The sequence below is a fragment of the Leptodactylus fuscus genome, chromosome 1 (assembly GCF_031893055.1).
Source record: "Leptodactylus fuscus isolate aLepFus1 chromosome 1, aLepFus1.hap2, whole genome shotgun sequence".
NCBI lineage: Eukaryota > Metazoa > Chordata > Amphibia > Anura > Leptodactylidae > Leptodactylus > Leptodactylus fuscus.
The window spans coordinates 175,053,336-175,074,544 of NC_134265.1; the positions used below are offsets into that span (position 1 = coordinate 175,053,336).

At 39.7% G+C, this 21,209-nt stretch overlaps 1 protein-coding gene across 1 annotated transcript in view; it reads right to left on the reverse strand.

Moving 5' to 3' along the window:
* SH3GL2 (SH3 domain containing GRB2 like 2, endophilin A1) overlaps positions 1–21,209 on the reverse strand; it is a 115,231-nt gene that overhangs the window by 14,034 nt on the left and 79,988 nt on the right. Inside the window, exons 2-5 of the mRNA XM_075280280.1 lie at positions 17,128–17,196; positions 8,042–8,114; positions 4,457–4,600; positions 1,761–1,894 (exon numbers count right to left, since the gene is read on the reverse strand). Coding sequence (XP_075136381.1) covers positions 1,761–1,894; positions 4,457–4,600; positions 8,042–8,114; positions 17,128–17,196 — 420 coding nt within the window. The remainder of the gene's footprint in view (positions 1–1,760; positions 1,895–4,456; positions 4,601–8,041; positions 8,115–17,127; positions 17,197–21,209) is intronic.

A 21,209-nucleotide genomic window follows, 5' to 3' on the forward strand; every position in this document is an offset into this window, starting at 1 on the left:
CTTCATTTATCCATCAGAATTATACGAATAACTATACAAATATGATTATACAACTAACCTAGAAGGTCAGATCACTCATATTCCGCTGCTAGAACAATTGGCTATAAATGTAATTATCTACCCTGCTTATTGCTGGTTGAACAAATAATAAAGATAAAGAAAAAACAATAATGTGATTTCCCATATTTTTTATTTGTTCCCTTAAAGTTTTCCTGGGTTTTCTAATTCAGTAAGTGGCACTTGCAGAAATCCCAGTACCATTTGCTACTGCTGCTGTCTATACTGTTCCATGCAGCATCAGGATTTACTATCATAGTTCTCTAAAATATACATTATTAGCATTGGTGTAGTGGAGTTTGTGCATTCTAACAGCCTTGATAAGGACTCTGCATTTCTGAACTTAAGGGGAGTGAGAGGAGAGTAGCAGAGATCAACTGAACAGGATGTCTATGTAAACTTCTATGCAGAGGAGAGGAGGATGGCCGACAGATAAACTGGACAGTTTTTAGACTTTTGTACATGGCTGAAAATCACTGTATTCACTTCAGTAGAGATGTGGTCGGGGAAGAAGGTACTGAGCAATCCCTGAAAATGCACACTGAGAACATGGCTAAGCTTATCAGAAACAATACAAGGATCAGTGGCGTAACTAGGAATGGTGGGATCCCGTGACAAACATGACATGCCCCCCCCACCACCACCAACGCCACAGACCCCGACCAATCGACATCCCCCTTTCCCCCGCACGATTATGCCCCATAATGGCCCCTGTACACACAGTATGATGCTCCATAGTGGCCCCTGCACACACAGTATTACGAACCATTGTGGACACCCATGAACAATTGGGTATTTTCGACCCCAGAGTATAATAATCGGAGACCCAAGGGGGAAACAAACATAAAAAACACTGTTACTTACCTATCCCCAGCTCCGCTGCACTCCCCGCTGATGTTGGCCATCTTCAATGATACTTCACATAACCCTGGCCTGCATCACGATGTCACACTAGTAAGGACGTCACACTAGTAGGTCCGAAGCTTGCCTGGAGCCCCGAGAGGTAAGTAAATGGGGCCTGTTACAGGCTGGAGTTACTTCAGCCAGTAATGGTCTATAATAAAAAAAATTTAAAAAAACGCAGCAGTGTCGGCTGTCGTCAGGCCCCTTAATGTCCCGGGCCCTGTAGCAGCCGCTACCTCTGCTACCCCGGTAGTTACGCCACTGACAAGAATTATGCAGGACTGCAATGATGACCGTAACCATTGAAAACCAAGTGCAAGCTCACAAAGGGACACAAAGTGCACATCTCAAAATGCCACAAAACAGAAAGATTAAGGTATTGACTGAAAAGTATAACTTTATGTAAGCTATAATCACTGAGATGGAAATATCCCTTTAATACCATATTAAATTTATAGTGAGATGTCAGTTCATTTTAAGGTACTCCCAAAAGAAGGATGACTAACCATTTTCTGTACCCAATTCTGTCATACTTCTTATAAAGATATTATAAGCACTATGAAATGCTGGCATCTATTATTAGCGGCTTGTGTGCTGCTGACTATTGTAGATAAGTAACTGCATGTGTCACAGTCCTTTACTTTCTCAATGGTTCAATTACACATGGCAGCAAAAATTTATAGCAACTGCACAAAATGTAATACGCTAATGGGAGCATTTAATACCGTATAGTGCAGTTACCTTACATTTGTAGCTTTTTAGGGCCTCTATTTTTATGGTGCTATTACACTTTGCTGTACCTGGATTTCCTTTAAGTCTTTGTCGTGCAGATTTTGCAGTGGATCTATGAAGTTTTGCTTCACCTCAATGTCTAAAGAGTCTTTGATGTCAGAAAGTTCTCTCATAGCTTCTCCTACATCAGCAAGAGCTGGACCTGGAAATAATATAAAACGTTGAAATGAATTTATGTGATAAAATGGCTTACAAATATATTACATACATCATATACTGTAACCCAATATATAACATCTCTATTGCAACGTCTTGGTGAAAAACAATTGTATACAAAAAGCAAGCATGAAAAAAGCTACATGAATGGAAATCATACCATGGACATACCGGTAAGTACTTAATGCACTTAATGTAATAGGGAGGCCTACAGCTTCCAATGAATGTGCTGTGCTTCTGTTTCTTATTAGGCTGCTTTAACACCATGATTTTTGTGTACAAAAAACTGATCTGGTGATCTCTTTGCGTCAGTTCGCATGCATATTTGATTAAAAAAAAACTGATGCGGTTCGTTTGCTTGTCAGAAAACAATACACATCTGTGCTTTTTCATTCACCAATAATAACACATTACATTTTTTGTTTTTACAGAAATTAATACAAACTGATTCAAATGGTTCAACAGATGAGTTTCAATTTGTGGCTGAAACTTTCACATCACAAATTGCGGTGTAAAAGTTTCCTAAGAATTACAGTACATTAAAGATGCTAAAGCATGCCCTGACTATTGTTGCAAAATACCATTCAAGCCACCAATAGTGGTGGTACCTTATTTGAGAAACAGATGCCCCCTCAGTCTGACCCTATATACAGTATGTAGCTGTGGAGCCATTGTAATGGCTTGTACAGGAGTACTAGCACATAGTGCATAAGGAGGTTACTTTATTTCACTGCGAAGACCAAACGTACCTTGTTGATTTCTCTACATTCCCTCTGAAAAAAATCTCTAGCACACAGGAATGGGTGTGAAAAGCACCCAAAAAACATACAGAGCGCCATCAATCCTTTTTTTTTTTTTTTTTTTTTTTATGTAGATTGTGAGCCCCATATAGGGCTTACAATGTACTTTTCTTTTCCCTAGCAGTATGTCTTTTGGAGTATGGGATGGAAATCCACGCAAACACGGGGAGAACATACAAACTCCTTGCAGATGGTTTTTTGCCCTTGGTGGGATTCAAACCGAGGACTCCAGTGCTGCAAGGCTGCAGTGCTAACTACTGAACCACCGTGTGGCCCCCATAGCGCCATCAATCTTGTTGTAATATTGCACTGATGTCCCTCCTCTGGTCCTTATTTTCAATGTTGCACGATACAATAGAGATATACAAGGGTAACCGCGCCTCTCCAAGATCTTTGTTGACTTTAACAAAATCAATATATGTCACATATGCATCAAGTGTGCTTCTAGGTGGCCGAGTAAAGATGGCAGCGTAAACCAATAAGCGACACGGAGTCGAATAGATAACCACAGGTAGGTATTGGATGGATTCCAGCAAACAATTCAGTTGAGTGCACAATACCTACCAATCCAATACCTACCTGTGGTTATTTTCAATGTTTAAATAATAGAAATGGTGTTCAGTCTCCACAAATCACTGCACCAACGAATCAAGTACTGCAGCCAGAGCCATTTCAATGCACTGGGGGCCCCTGTGGAAACTATTTGAAAGTGGGCCTCCGAATGACCTCCCTCATAACTTATTTTCCCCTGCCCACTTCAACCACCAATGTTACATTTAAATAATAAAAAAAGAATTAAAAAAAAAAGAATATTCACCGAACGACGTTCCCACGGACCTGAAGACTCAGACTATAATATCTGCAGCTTGACACTCATTGTGCTTTCCTGCCGCAGAATGAATAATGGAGCACAGAGCTAATACCTCCATGCTCCATTATTGTATTCAAACTCTATCTGTGGACACAGATAGAGGTGAAATCACTGCTTGCTGCCTGGAACAGCAGGACGACACCCAAAATGTGGGAATGTCCTGCTTAGTCCAGGGTGGCTGAGGGGGCCCCTGCATCCCTAAGGCCTGTTGCACCTATGGTTAAAGCGACCTTGATTGCAGCAGTGATGTCAGTTCTGTGCATACTGTGTCCCTCTTAAGGCCGGGGCCCACAAGGCGTAAACACCATGGTTTGCTTACAGTCATTGTAAGGTGAATGGGATTATAGCAGATCCCATTCCATTTTGGAAATCACAGCATGTTAATTAAACCTTCAGATATGCTGACAGTTTCTCTGTAGGTATCATTAAAACAATACATTGCCACGGTTTTTCCTACAGTGCTTTTTTGCTGTGGCCTGCAACGTGGGACCTTCTCCTTAAGCCTTAAGGTCAGTGCACACAGAGTTTTTTGGCACTGATTTTGAAGCTGAATCCGCCTCAAAGTCAGTCTCCAAAAAAAGCCTCCCAATAGAGTTCTATTGGGAGGCTTTTTTTGGAGGTTGATTTTGAGGCAGATTCAGCTTCAGTGTGCACTGACCCCTTAGCGTTAAGCGGTTCTCCAAAAAAAATGTCTGGGTACCTCCCTTGATACCTACTTGCATCCTCTCAACAAGATATAAGATCTTGTTTTAGTTTTTGGCCTGTGTAATCATAATTTTATTTTTCACAGTACATTGTTTCAATAAATTACAATAAAAGGCCAATATATGATATCACAGCCAGTAACGATGTCACATGAAAACCTAAAATAACTCACCAAAATTTGATTCATCTCCAATTTCTCTGCCATACTTCAGCATTGCTTCCGCTAGCAAGGCTTCAGCTTGAGGGTATCCAGGTCCCTTTTCTTGTCCTCGAATCTTTGACATTGTATTAATCATACTCAGTTTAGCTCGAGAAGCTGTAGATAAAAAAGTAATCATTTAGAGAATGTATTAGATAAATGTTTTCCTAAACCTTCAATAATACATTTTCATGAATAACCCATGAATTGCAGAGAGACAAGCTATTTCATTTTAGTTACTTTTTTTAACTTCTTTCTGTTGCAGCTATTTTTCATTTTCGCTTTTTACTTCCCACCTTCCAAAAGCCATAGATTTTTATTTTTCTGACCAGAGAGCTCTATGAGGGCTTATTTTTTGCTGAACAACTTGTACTTCATAATGGTATCATTTACTATTTCCTATGATATACAGGGAAGCTTGAAAAAAATTCAGAGTATGGTGGGATTATAAGAAATGGCACTACTGCAGTTTAGCTTTGCATAAGTTTTTTTTTTTTTTTTTTTTTTTTTTTTTTTTATGGCATTCACCCTGCAGCCAAAATGACACATTAGCTATATGCTGCGGGTCAGTACAGCAATACCAAATTTATATAGTTTTTGTTATGTTTTAAGTCCTTTACAAAAATTTTAAACTTAAAAACATTTTTGATCTGCCATTTATATTTTTTATTTCTCTGTGCATGGAGCTGTGTAAAGCTGAGGCCCCACATGGTGGAAACACAGCATTTTTTGCCGTAGATTTTGCTGCATTTTTTGAGCCAAAGTCGGGAGTGGCTTGAAAAGGAAAGGGAGATATATAAAAAGTATTTAGGGTAAGTTCACACTGAGATTTTTGGTCAGGATTTTGAGGCCGTATCCGCCTCCAAATCCTGACCAAAAAGACGGCTCCCTTTGAAATCAATGGGAACCGGCCGCATCAATTTCCGGACCAAAAATCTCTGTGTGAACTTACCCTTATAATTCTACCCTCTGCTCAATCCACTCCTGGCTTTGTCAATAAAAAAAGACAGCAAAAGCTACAACAAAAATAGCTGCATTTCAACAATGTGGGGCGTCAGCCTAAGGCAGTTTTGTTTTGTTTTTTGCAGGAAAAGTTGTACTTTTTATTTTTACAATATTTGCATTAGTGGGGAAATTAAATACTGATCCAGAAGACTGTAAATCTTCAGGTAAAATCCACTTTATCAAGGATACATCAAATCTACTTTATTAATGATACCCTAAAACACTGGTATGTACACATCAAATATGAAAGAGACCCCAAAGGGGAAATAAGGGGAGCCCTTCTGACGTGCTTCATATAGAATAATAACAAAATAAAGACACTTTGGTAATGTAGCTATTATGACGGTCTGTTTTCACTGGGGGCCTAGCACTGTGATGAGCTTGCAGCTTTTCGCACTCACTGTTTACCCTTGTAGTTTCTTATGCATCAATTTTTTTTTGTGGAAGATCTCCAATGTGGTAAGAGCTTTATTTATGTCCATTTTCTCACTTGCCTCATTACTATGTATAGGGGTAGACTATACTAAGTGAAACGGGGCTCCTTTTTTTCTCCCTTTTACACTTGATTTTTACATACCACTCACTTTAATGTATCTTTAATATATTTTATTTTAACTGAATATTTGCAATAGGCTGAAACACTATTTTGCTTTGCTAATAATTTCACCTGGTCCCAGCCTGGAGATACAGTTGTTCTCTGCATTGGTCTATAACGAGACATGCCTTCTCATATGATACATGTTGTAAAAAAAAGGCCATGTCAGGTCATTTTGTTTTTTTCCTCTGCTACGGCATTCATTGTAAGCGATATATATATATATATATATATATATGTTTATAGTTTGTGCATTTTCATATGTCTCTGTCACATTTCACCAAGACATCCTAAGAGAAGATTCTGATTGCAGGCATTGGTGCCACGTCTCCCCTGTATAATACAGTAGAGACCTGGCAGCTATGTTGCCTGCTCAGCACCTGAGCGGGCACCATATTTAAAGTCCTCACATCCACTGTACATGATGGTGGCTGTTGGAAAGGAGTTAAATAGAAATGCAGTTCAATATGCAGGCAGAGAGTTCTAGAGCAGAATGACCTCAGCAGATTGATCTACAGATACAGTACAGTATAACTTAATTTATCCATTGTAATCTCTGCTCTTTTAGTGCCAAGAAGACTGACCTATCAGTGATTGTTCGCCTCACCTTGCATATACAGAGAAAAGCTGGGAATCGCACAGTAGGACTAAACACCTAACTTGTAAGCCAGAATGAGCAGAGATTTACATGACTAAAATAGAGTTTACCCTTCCTACAAATTCTATATTAATCTGCAGAGCTCCTCTTGCTCCTTAACAGGCTGTATACAGATTGCACTGCACTTTCAATGTGACAGGTTCTTTTTAAGGGGACATTAGGGTTACTTCAAACAAATTCTATTGTTTGTTTTTTTGTGTGTTTTTTTTGTTTGTTTGTTTTTAAAGCTAGATAAAAAAAAAATACGCTTAATTTCAATTTCAAGATTTCTGTTTGTGGTCATTGAACAATAACCTTGCATTTGGGTGATCATCATACAATGAGGAGAGATTTTGAGCTTCCTTATGTACAGTAACAAAAAGTATAAACAAAATATACCATAAATATATTTTACTTCTTAAAACCAAAATACCCTTTTAAAAGGGTTGTCCCGTCTGAAGGATCCTATCTATACTGGTAGTTTATGTAAATTGAAGACTTTTCCTAAATATACTGCTTTAGAAATTCTGCTTTGTTTGCCTGTTATGTGACTTTATTCCTTCCATTGTTTACACAGAGTTGCTATAACCACGGACCTATAGGACAAGTGACGTCACTCACTCACCACTCTTGCTGGTAGAACAATGGTTCAGCTAATTGCAGTTTGTTGATAAAGCTCTGTCTGTTATCTCTCTATGTAAACACACAGATAACACTGAGTCAATTCTGTACAAGCATCTGCATATTATCTGATCTCTATAAGTGTTGTGAAACTTCTCTGGCCGTTTAGCAAGGAGGGGGAGGGAGGAGAAATACAGGAAGTGAGATGAAAAGACCTCAGCCAGACTGCTGAAACACTGAGCTGGGAAAACCCCTTTAACTACTTTTACTACTTAAATTCCTATGGCTGGCATATTTATAACATCTTGAAGACATCCCACTAAAACCATTTATCGCTGATTGCCATGGTCCTTATTACTGGAACCCTCACTGATCATGAAATCACGATAAAATCGGGTCCAAGTTCTTCATATCTCCAAAGTGCTCAAACACAGTCAAGAGAAGTTGAAATGAAACAGGCATGTGCCCTGTCCATAGGACTGATGGAAACCACCTTGTCAGTCCCATAGACATAGAATGTAGCAGCATGGCAAATGGATGACCAGTGCTCCATTATATCTCCTCCTAACTGAGATTGTGCAGTGAGATAGAATAGGGTGCTCAAGATCCCTGTTCCATTTGTTGTGAAGCATCCCCAATGATCCTACATATAACATTTTCATGAAAAACCCTTTTGATATTGTAGTTAGAAAAGGATTACCTGGATTGGGCTGAAGATATTCTATTGACTTGGTCATTATTTCCATGACTGCTCTACTGGTCACATCAACTTTCTATAATCAAACAAGGAAGAAAAGAGAGTTTTAAATTTTATCAAAAGACCAAAACCAACAAATATTTTTTAACACAGTTAGGATACAAATTTTATTTTCCAAAGTATGGTTATTGATTTCCATGCTATCCTATTTAATACTGTTAGGAGTGATACTGCAGGTGTATTGTCTAGTTGCAGGTGAGAGCCACAGAACAGGAATAAGGGGGTTACGCCATGAAAAAGAAATGAAAAAATTATGGACTACTATTCTATTTTCTTTTCTAGAAGATAACTAAAAGAAAGAGAGAAGAAAGATCAGTATTCCTGGTTCTAAAATTCAGGCTTGTACAGACAGCCAGAGAGCTAACTGCCAGTGGGAAGATAAACTAATGCTGCCTAAGCCTCAGGCCCCACAATGAGAAAAAGCTGAGGTTTTTTGTAGCAGATTTTGGTGTGGTCTTTTTGAGCCAAAATCAGGAGTTTTCTTACTGATTTGGCTTTATTTGTGAACTCTTGGAATCGACCCTCAGCTTGGACATGTTTATTATTCAGCTATTGATTTGGATACTCCTCTGTTCTCCTGGCTTTACCTGGCTTGTTTGTTTTCTATTTGTTGTAGGTTTGTCTGTAAATGCACCTAATTTCTTAAACTAAGCTCCAATGAGGTAACTTGGGTCCTAAATCTGTGAAAGACCAACCAGCCTTGCAGTGTGTTCTGTTACAAAACGTCAAGGATGCCTTAGGCTGCGTTCAGACGGGGTCTTTTGGTCCGGAATTTGACGCGGAGGCCGCCTCAGATTCTGGGCCAAAAAACACGTAGCTGCGACTGGATCCCAATGCACTGCAGCGGCATCCTGTCGCGGCACTCCGCTCCGGATTATGCCCAAATGAATGGAACTAGTCTGGAGGGAGTGTCTTCAGGCGAACATTCGCGGCTGAATCAGCCATGGAATCTGCCTGAAGAAAGAGCACGTTGCTTCTTTTTTTTCCCCGACTGGGAACAAATCGCTCACAGAAAAACAAAATGACCAGTTCCCATTGATTTCAATGAGAGGCGTTTTTTGATCAGGATTTTCACGCGGATTCCGCATCAAAATCCTGACCAATAAACCCCATCTGAACTCAGCTTTAGGCCAGGGATACTCAACTGGCCACAAGCTGTCCAGACACCTGCCCATACTTTTTTTCATTAGGACAGTGGCCAGAAAAAAAAACACCCGCTGGCCTCAAGTGCTTATCACTTGGTCTAGCAGCACCTGCTGCCTTCACATGCGAAGGCTCTTACGCAGAGAGCAGGGACCTTTCCTGACATCATTACTTGTCTGAGGATCTCAAGGGATGTTATTATTTGTCTGGGGGCTCCTGGAAAACATCATTATTGCCTCGGGCCACTGGGGAGCATTATAGGAGTTTGGTGTAGCTTTGAACATTCAATTGTTCAAAAGTTGTAATGCAGTCACAATTTGCAATGGAAAAATGTATGCATTTTTGATATGGGTTTTGGTGAGGTTTTTCTAAATTTACAAGTGTAACTAATTGGTGTAGAAGATGTAATTTAAAAACTGTGCTACCTCTTCCTCCCCCTCAAAAAAAAACAAACAAAACCCTGCAGCTTTTGTCCTTTGGTGAAAATTATTTGGTAGGGGTGCCCCAAGGAAAGAAAGTTTTCCAGTGGTGCCTCAAATCTGAAAAAGTTGGGAAACACTGGTATAATGCCACATTAGCAAATATTTTTTTCCTACTTTTTCTTGTCCGTCTTATAGTCAGCTGCTGTTCAGCATGGACCTTTTACTAAAAGAGGTTGTGTCCCCCTGCCTTAGACTATATCAGCCGGAGCTGTGTGGGATTTTATATAGCTTATTACGTTTGTTATCTGACCAGACAATTCCTGCACTGTATTTGGAAACTCCTTAAGCAGCAATTACATAGGGCGAGCTTCATTTCCCATTTTTAGAATGCTGTGAGAAGCGAAGGCAGGCGTTTTGGAATGCCAATATTTAATATTATCAGAACTATCACAAACAATACAGAATTCTTATTACCGATAGTTTTCCTTTCTGCTAACAGTGATTCTTTCTGAAAAAAATCCACTTTACAAATTTGTTCCCCCATTCCCCCAAGGATGACACTTGATCACTGGCAGTTAGCTCTCCAGCTCTCAGTACAGGACCGACCTCTAGAACATGGACCGCTTATCTTACTGCTATTTTTCTTTTAGTCAAGAAAATGGAATAAATGTCTTTCAATCTTGGTTTCCTCTGAGTATTCCACTTGCTCCTGGTACACTGTGGGCTCCAGGTAGTTGATTATCTTTTTTCTCTTTGACAAAGGCTCTTCTCCAACCATCACTTCTGTCTCTAACCAGTCATCTCTTTGCATTTATCTGCTGTCATTTTCATGATGTACCGGTCTTGTGCTGTCAGGGCTACTGGGATCTGAAGTTAAACATATATGCTGATCTACTTCTGTCTGAATTTGAAGGTAGATAATCCAGAGTGTATGACCGAAAGAGCAAAGTGGAGGCTCAGTGGTTAGCACTGCTGCTCTTCTGTGTTGGAGTACTAGGTTTAAACTTGACCAAGAACAACATCTGAAAGGAGTTTGTATGTTCTTTGTCACTTTTGCATGAGTTTCTTCTGGGTGCTTCCACACTTCAAAGACATAATGATAAAGATACACCGCAGCCCATCAATGAAGAAAGGAACTGATGGTGTCCAATAAATTAATGCTGAAATTCTGTATATATTATCTAGGAACTGGAATGACACAAGCCCATTCTATGCTGCTAAAAGTCCCTAATGATACCTGTTGACAACATTATGTTTGTAGTCATGTTTGTAACCATTAGCTTCGGCAATGACCTGAGTACAAACAGCACAAAAAAGCAACTGGCCTTTTAGTTTTTAGGGTAAGTTCACACGATGTAACGTTGAGTGTGATCTGGCATGTATACACGTACCGACAGATGATGCGCTCAAAATGCTCCCATTGATTTTGCGGCCGCAAAATCATGGGCGCAAAATAACGCAGCGTATATGCTCCTAACTCCCATTGAAATCAATGGGATCTTTTACGGCACGCAAACTCTGACACGCCGTATACGTGCCAGATCACGCTCAACGTTACATCGTGTGAACTTACCCTTAGTCATGGTACCTTGATATTATTCATTTACAGTATAAAGGGAAGACAGGATTGCACATTTCAGTGAGCGCCCTCTATTGGTTTGCAATACTGAGGCAGCAGCTGACTTCCTAATTACATCATGGAAGACAGATTTGCATATTCTTCCCATGATACTTTGCAAAGTGGAGTGCTAAAGGCTTAATAAGTCTCCACACACCTATATGGTGGTCTCTCCCCAAGGAGTTACAATATCCCCTTAACCCTGTCTAAGCCTCTCACCTCTACCAGGTTATAGTCCTCTCTACATCGAGCTGATGAGATGCAAGTACATCGAAACGGCCGTCCTCGATTGAGAGACTATACCTGGTAATAATCCCAGCGTCATTGCAAAACAAAGGCCTCTTAGAAGGTCGAGCATGATGCAAAAGGGAGCAGCATTTATTGGGTTATTTCACTGGAACTCTGTCTTCTAACTACATCAGGGAAGACAGGCTTGCACATTCCAGTGAGCGCCCTCTATTGGTTTGCAATACTGAGGCAGCAGCTGACTTCCTAATGACATCATGGAAGACAGATTTGCATATTCTTCCCATGATCATTTACAGTATAATGAAGCTAGCAACCACAATTTGCCATCTATAACAGCAGCGTTAACATCAGACCTTTCCCAAAATGGTATAAACAATCATACCAACCCACAGAATACATATAAGATGTTATTTTGTTTGCACTGTGAATGCTGTATAAATGAAGCCCTTAAGAAAGTTGTGCAAATGCAGTTTTTCACTAATTCCACCACAATTTTTCCCAGTACATCGTATGGAATATTAAATGGTACCATTATGAATTACAAAATTAAGCCCTCATACAGCTCTGTGAAGGAAAAAATAAAAAAAAGCTATGGCTTTTGAAAGGTGGAGTGTAAAAAACAAAAAAAGGTTAATCTTAGTATCTGTATTTCTATGGCAGGGCTTCGGATTGCAATAGTTACCGGACCAGCATAAAGCAACTGGTAGGAGGGAGGGGGAATCAGATCATACACAAAGTGTTAATAACAAATTACACTGAAGATTAATCATTAATCTATCTACAAAGAACAAGATTTTTGGAGATGAGATAAGACGTTGATCCAGAATTTACTCTAGTTAATATGTTGTGTTTGCTGTTCTCTAGATCTTCTTCTAAGATTACAGGTTGAACTTTATGGGCCTGTATCTTTTTTCAGCCTATAACTAGCTTTATTGTTCGCTGTGGTTTTCAAAGACATGTAAAGTTGAAAAATAATTTTCAATAAATACATTGACTAAAAAAGAAGAAATGTCTACTGCACAGTCGGTGGATAAATATTGCATGCTAGCTCTTCACTCCGCTCACTCAAGCCTGCATGTATTCTCAATGGGGAAAAGAGAATAAGCCGCTACCAGAAAACTCTGGCAACAGTTTATCTCCCTTAAGACCAACGAAATGAACATACAGAAATTCAACCATATCCATGTACATCAAGCTCGGCATCATTCTGGAGATAACAATCTATCAGTTACTGTGCTTGCAGCATATTGTGGTTTGCACATGGAAGGTGTCAGAAGTCAGCAAGTGTTGTAATAACCTAGTACATAGCAAAATTATAGTGGATTTCAGCTTCTAAATAACAAACATAGAACAAAAAGCGAGGCGGCATTGTGATGTACATGCATTGTGTATGTCACAGCAGTGTGTGAATAGGTGCAATGGGTGACTATAGAACCCGCATTGCTACATGGATAATTATATTCCTGGGTTATGAAATAAAGAATTACACGTCTCAGGAATCCTCACGTCACATTGCTAACGTCAAGTTTCCCACATTTCTTCTCCGCTGGCTGTTTGCGATAGTCATTTTCCTCCATAATTAAGTCACAAATGATATCGCTAACTCTGTAGCAAAGCCTTTCTTCCTTCATTATTACATTTAGAGCCATAATAGCTGTAATTTTCTGCCTTAGCTTTTTCAGTCACATTTTCCAAGTGTTCCAATAGACAAGGAGGAAATAACTTCTACAAAATTTTTCTCATAAGAAGGCATTTTTATTAATGGTAGAATTGTGCTAACGAAATTATAATAAATTATAAATTACAGTCCTATGAAAAAGTTTGGGCACCCCTATTAATCTTAATCATTTTTAGTTCTAAATATTTTGGTGTTTGCAACAGCCATTTCAGTTTGATATATCTAATAACTGATGGACACAGTAATATTTCAGGATTGAAATGAGGTTTATTGTACTAACAGAAAATGCGCAATATGCATTAAACCAAAATTTGACCGGTGCAAAAATATGGGCACCTCAACAGAAAAGTGACATTAATATTTAGTACATCCTCCTTTTGCAAAGATAACAGCCTCTAGTCGCTTCCTGTAGCTTTTAATCAGTTCCTGGATCCTGGATGAAGGTATTTTGGACCATTTCTTTCTACAAAACAATTCAAGTTCAGTTAAGTTTGATGGTCGCCGAACATGGACAGCCCGCTCTCAAATGATCTGAAAACAAAGATTGTTCAACATAGTTGTTCAGGGGAAGGATACAAAACGTTGTCTCACAGATTTAACCTGTCAGTTTCCACTGTGAGGAACATAGTAAGGAAATGGAAGACACACAGGGACAGTTCTTGTTAAGCCCAGAAGTGGCAGGCCAAGAAAAATATCAGAAAGGCAGAGAAGAAGAATGGTGAGAACAGTCAAGGACAATCCACAGACCACCTCCAAAGAGCTGCAGCATCATCTTGCTGCAGATGGTGTCACTGTGCATCGGTCAACTATACAGCGCACTTTGCACAAATAGAAGCTGTATGGGAGAGTGATGAGAAAGAAGCCGTTTCTGCACGTACGCCACAAATAGAGTTGCCTGAGGTATGCAAAAACACATTTGGACAAGGCAGCTTCATTTTGGAAACAAAGATTGAGTTGTTTGGTTATAAAAAAAGGCGTTATGCATGGCATCCAAAAAGAAACAGCATTCCAAGAAAAACACATGCTACCCACTGTAAAATTTGGTGGAGGTTCCATCATGCTTTGGGGCTGTGTGGCCAATGCCGGCATCGGGAATCTTGTTAAAGTTGAGAGTCGCATGGATTCCACTCAGTATCAGCAGATTCTTGAGAATAATGTTCAAGAATCAGTGACGAAGTTGAAGTTACGCCGGGGATGGATATTTCAGCAAGACAATGATCCAAAACACCGCTCCAAATCCTCAGGCATTCATGCAGAGGAACAATTACAATGTTCTGGAATGGCCATCCCAGTCCCCAGACCTGAATATCATTGAACATCTGTGGGATGATTTGAAGCGGGCTGTCCATGCTCGGCGACCATCTAACTTAACTGAACTTGAATTGTTTGTCCAAAATACCTTTATCCAGGATCCAGGAACTGATTAAAATCTACAGGAAGCGACTAGAGGCTGTTATCTTTGAAAAAAGGAGGATCTACTAAATATTAATGTCACTTTTCTGTTGAGGTGCCCATACTTTTGCACCGGTCAAGTTTTGGTTTAATGCATATTGCACATTTTCTGTTAGTACAATAAACCTCATTTCAATCCTGAAATATTACTGTGTCCATCAGTTATTAGATATATCAAACTGAAATGGCTGTTGCAAACACCAAAATATTTAGAACAAAAAATGATTAAGATTAATAGGGGTGCCCAAACTTTTTCATAGGACTGTATATAATGGAAATAGTGAACATCATGCTGGCATTGACTGACACTGGCCTCTAAACAGCAATGTTGGCAAAGTTCTGGACTGTGCTAGTGAAATACTATTCTTGCCACAAAAAGTAACGACATCCACGTTGTAGGCTCTTATGACTATATTCACATCTACTGTTGAAAATTCCATCAAAATACAGGACAAAATAGTGTAACATGCCAGATGCAGATGTGAACCTAGCCTTACACCTTTCTATAGGGACAGAAACATTTATTTCCATGTTGCTAGGGTTTTTCTGTAATCATTGAGGTCAGTGGCCAATTGAAAAAATAAAAACTGACATTTTCTCGTGTTGAATAAGCTAGGGGGCGTTCACACTTGCGCCCGTGTCCGCCCTGCGTCACTCCTGTGTCCAATTCCCTGAAAAACTGGGCAGAGGACGGCTTCCTGGCGGACAGTTTTAAAACCTATTAATTTGAATGCGTTTTAAAGCTGGTGTACGCCTGCAGCCTCTCCGCCTGGAAACCATTTTTTTTTTTGGACGGATACAAAGTCCTGCATGAACATAGGTAAATCCGGCCACTCTCCGATAAAATTTAACTTTTATTATGTCACATCATAAAACGACAAAAAATGATGTATAGAAAAAAGGACAGTCCATAAATCCCCCTAAAAAAACGCAGACGCGTTTTTTTAGGGGGATTTATGGACTGTCCTTTTTTCTATACATCATTTTTTGTCGTTTTATGATGTGACATAATAAAAGTTAAATTTTATCGGAGAGTGGCCGGATTTACCTATGTTCGTTAAGAATCTCTTGACACTCAAGGAGTAGAGTGTGCCGTGCACCCCGAAGCGATTCTTTCTATAAGCTGCCGACCAAAAGGACTACAACTGGGTGAGCTTAAACTTCTTGTCTTTATTATCTACAAAGTCCTGCATGTCTGACTTTGTGATCGGCCAAAAAAACCTCCTAGCATCACAGACAACTATACTGCTATGAGTCCCACTCCAAGCATGACGTTCAAGCCAGTAAATCCTGTTAACTCACAGACTGAACTAACAGACTGTTTCATAGGTGAAACTCTGATGTGTGCAGCTAGCCTAGTTTAAACAAGACAGACTTGAAAAGTGTCAGATTTATCACAGTGACTGATGCAGGATGATAAATCTGATATATCATTTTAACTGTGTAGTTTAAGTTAATACTACCATTTAGTTTATTTAGTTTCTCACAGAATTTTGTTTGAAATTCTGGTGCACACTCTTTAATGTTAAGCCATGTTCCTATCCATCTAAGCCCAGCCCAATGTCAATCTAAGGGGGCATTCACATGGAGTAACGTCGGGCGTGTATGAGAGCCGTACACGCCGGCGTTACGGCAGACTGCCGAACACTTCCCATTCACTTCAATGGGAGCGCTCGTAACAGCAGCGTTTACGAGCACTCCCATTGAAGTGAATGGGAAGTGTTCGTCAGTCTGCCGTAACGCCGGCGTGTACGGCTGTGATACACGCCCGACGTTACTCCATGTGAATGCCCCCTAATTGGAAAAAAATAGCTTGAGGCTAAGGCCCTATGGGATGATATACAGTGCAGGCTGCATTCACACAGTTTTTTTGGTCAGGAAACTGACTCAAATTCCTCCTCCTAAAAATGCCTCACCATAGGACTGTATGGTGAGGCGTTTTTAGGAGAAGGAATTTGAGTCAGTTTCCTGACCAAATTCCTGACAAAAAAACTATGTATGAACGTAGCCTAAAGCACTGCAGGAAAAACCGTGGCATTGTGTTTCTTCCCACTGCGCTTTGAACCGAAAGTTCACAAAGTTTTCCTCACGGACTTTCTGTTACCATTATATTTACGGGGAAGCCGCCGAAGTTTCCGTAGATATAATCGACATGCTGCGATTTCCAATACCGCGCCAGTTTGGGAAATTGCGGTTTGAAACGCAGGGTGGGCATGGGATTCACATGAATCCCATCCACTTTGCAATCACTTTTCACAGCGGTGTTAACGCTGCAGGAAAATTGCGGCATTTCCAACACTTGGGGCTCCGATCTAAAACTAGATGCAGTGTTTGGCACCAAACTGCACTAAATCTGGATCAAAATACAACCAAAATACACAATAATAAATATGGGCTGCAGATTCTAGCAGATAACTTGTCACTTTTCTGAATGGTTATCTACCTGCAAACTATTGTGTACACTTACTCTTTCCATTTCTTTGAAGTCTTCATCTAGCTTGGTGCCTTCAGCTCCTCCCACCTTCTCACTCACTTTCTGTAAGATAATTAGAAAAAAATAATTAGAACTCACTAAAATGCAAACATTCTCTTTCCTATAATAGTAAATCATGTACAGAGAATCACGAGTTTTCAGTAATTATTCTGGTACCTGTACAAATATGCATCAAAAGTTGCAAACTTCTTCATAGAACAGTATGTTTCCCACCAGGAGGAAGATCTCTACTTCAGGCAAAAACAGCAATGGGCCCCTTGTCAAGCACTATAGTTATGCATTATCTATGTGCCTCAGGTTAAAGATACATTCACATTACGTTTTTTACACCAGTTTTACAAAAATAATGCATGCAAATGGTTAACCATTTACATAGGGCTCAATATAAAACCGATTAGATTTTGTTTTTTATGACTGACAAAAAAGTATGGTATACCACATATCCTTCAAAAAATAAAAAATGGGCAGAAACGGATCCATTTTTTTTTTACATTGATCTCTATGTGAAAGTATGGCCATCCATTTGTATTCATTCTTTCTATCCATTATGACAAACATAATGTATGGTAAATGGACCCTAACACAAACTCTGCTCTCAAACTTTAATGTATCTAATTCAGGCTGTAGCTCAGGTCCTGATGGCCAAACGCTCAGTCCAGTGGTGGGCTTACAGGCTACACCCAGGTTTTATTTTATTTATTTTTTAAAAATAAAACCACTTAGAACTAAAAGAGCTGATTAAATTGTTCATTATAGTCAGTCGGCAAATTACATAGTCAGTTTATCCACTAAATGTGGTCAATCTGGATTCCAAGAAGCCTCATATACAGTATGTTGACAGATGAAATTGTAATATTTGTAATTTGCCAAAAATACAACACTAAAGCATAGAAAGAAAGCTAAAAAGTCACAGTTCAGCTGATCAATATTAGACACCAGACTATTACAAAGTGTAAATGCATATGGACGTTGTCCCAATGCTGGTTTCTGTAAACGCACATATTCTTATTCTATTCTTCCTGTTCCCTAGTCTTCTTTTTACAGGTTTTTGACTGTCTTGTAGAGGCTGATTCTTTTGGTAACCAATGCAAATTCTGAACAAGTAGGCTTCATGTGTACAACCAAGTGTGATATCTGACAGTCTTCTGGTCTTCTGTTCCAATATTTTTAGAGCAGGTCCTATTGAGATCCATCACAACAGATTTATCCATCAGAATGGACACTGCGTGAAGCTTTAGTAACACATCACTGATTTGTTTCAGAAAGTGACCATCGCATTTATGTAGTGCAAGACTAAGAAGATTAGAAAATGCATACATATGCTGTAATGGAATCAGAAATTTCTTTTTTTTTCTAAATGCAGATTGTGAGCCCCACATAGAGCACACTTTTTTTTTTAACTTTTCCCTATCAATATGTCTTTTTCAGAATATGGGACGGAAAGCCATGCAAACACGGGGAGAACATACAACCTCCTTGCAGATGTTTTTTTGCCCTTGACAGGATTTGAACATCAGGATTCCAGCACTGCAAGGCTTCAGTGCTAACCACTGAGCCACCGTGTAGCTCCTTGAAATCATAAAATTCTGTGATAAATCATTGTATGTGAACCTACCCTTATAGGTTGCCTGCAAGCAGTTAAAGAAGAACTACATGCAACTTGAAAGAGGAAAAGTTTCTGTTTTCTAGAATCAGTTATTACTTATTATCAGTTATATCAGTTATTACTTATTATTATCAGTTATTATTATCAGTTAATACAGTTATTACCGATGACTAGTATATATGTACAGGAAAAATACTCAGATGATGTATTGATTTCTAGAAATTTTCACAAGCTTACCCTATATTCACATGATAATTGACCATGTAACAGCCATGTTTTTTTTAATGCATTAAATTCACTGTACTGTATGTGAATGGGGGCTATTCACATGACCAATTTTTTTGACCGTCCATGACCCACTTTTACCCATTTTCATGGATTCCTTAATACACTCAAATGGAGGAGGGATCTGTGAAAACAGGCACCCCTCGGGCACAAAACAGACATAAAACAATGTTCATTTTCATGTCAGTCTTGTACCACGGTCATGTGAATATAGGGTTAATTTGGAAAGTTTAACAAACTCATCCAGTGTATAAATGCCCTGTTAAATATCCTATACATTTTGTTTTGTCCCACTTAGTATATCATCTTTATTGAAAGTCACATAAAGGGTCCCTCCAATTTCATTTTTTAGCATTACCTGGCCTTGAGCTGCGTGTGAAGAGGCACAGGATTAGCAAGTGAGTCTGTTTTTCTCAAAACTCCAACTTCCCCAACAGAATCTGTCCTTGACAATATTCTGACCAGTTGGTCCATTTGGTATAACAATGTTTTTGTTATCTTTTTGACGGTTGAAGGCTAAGTGTCATTAATCTTTGGAGGGTGATATTAAACTGGGGCAGCTGGAGGAGGATATTAAACCATGGGGGTAGCTGGAGGGGGACATGTCTGCCTCTAGTTGCCCCCAGTTTAACCCCTTTCCGCCGATGGCATTTTTTGATTTTCCTTTTTTCGTTTTTGACTCCCCTCCTTCTAAACCCCATAACTTTTTTATTTCTCCGCTCCCAGAGCCATATGAGGTCTTAATTTTTGCGGGACAAATTTTTCTTCATGATACCACCATTAATTATTCTATATAATGTACTGGGAAGCAGGAAAAAAATTCAGAATGGGGTGGATTTGAAGAAAAAATGCATTTCTGCAACTTTCTTATGGGCTTTGGTTTTACGGCGTTCACTGTGCAGCCAAAATGACATGTCCCCTATATTCTGTGTTTTGGTACGGTTCCAGGGATACCACATTTATATGGTTTAATTTACATTTTGACCCCTTAAAAAAATTCCAAAACTGTGTTAAAAAATATTTTTTCTAAAAGTCGCCATATTCCGACGGCCGTAACTTTTTTATACATAAGTGTACGGGGATGCATAGGGCGTCTTTTTTTTGCGGGGCCAGGTGTACTTTTTAGTTCTACCATTTTCGGGAAATGTTATTGCTTTGATCACTTTTTATTCAAATTTTTATCAGAATCAAAACAGTGAAAAAATGGCGGTTTGGCACTTTTGACTATTTTTCCCGCTACGGCGTTTACCGAACAGGAAAAATATTTTTATAGATTTGTAGAGCGGGTGATTTCGGACGCGGGGATACCTAACATGTATATGTTTCACAGTTTTTAACTACTTTTATATGTGTTCTAGGTAAAGGGGGGTGATTTGAACTTTTAATACTTTTTATATTTTTTAATATTTTTTTTTAATTTTTTTTTTTTGCAAAAAATCATCCTCTCTTTTGCAGGCTGCATAGACCAGCCTGCAAAAGAGACAATTTGCAGACAAGCCTCGGAGCCTTGTACAGGCTCCCGGCTGTCATGGCAACATGACGTTGGCCATGGAGCATGCTCCAGGAGCCGGCGATATCGGACAAAATGGCGGCACCCATGCGCCGCCGGGAAAATGGCACCTCCGGCGCCTTTGACCGCGGCGCCGGAGGGGTTAATGCCTCCGATCGGTCCGGGGACCGATCGGAAGCATTAGAGCCGGTTGTCTACTGCTTAAAGCAGTAGACACCCGGCAGCTATGGCGGCCGCCCGGCTCCCGGGCGGTCGCCATAGTTACAGACCCGACATGCGCCGTACTATTACGGCGCATGTCGGGAAGGGGTTAATGTACCCCTGCAACTATCCCCACTGTTTAATGTCCCCCTCCAGCTGGTCCAGTTTAATGTCCCCTCTAGTTTCTGCTAGTTTATACTGGGGCACCAGGAGAGGGACGTGTGGGACATTTAGAGGGAAACATTAAAATATGGGGACATATAATTTATGGGTGACTGTAGGAGGATTACACTGTGTAGGGGCACATGGAAAGATGATTGAGAATGGGCAGAGTCAGCATAGAAGTGGGTGGAGCTAAATTTGCCATAGCGCACATGGCCCTCTAGAACAGTTACAATTTCTCATGTGGCCCCATGGGAAAATTAATTGCCCACCCCTGTTCTAGATAATGTA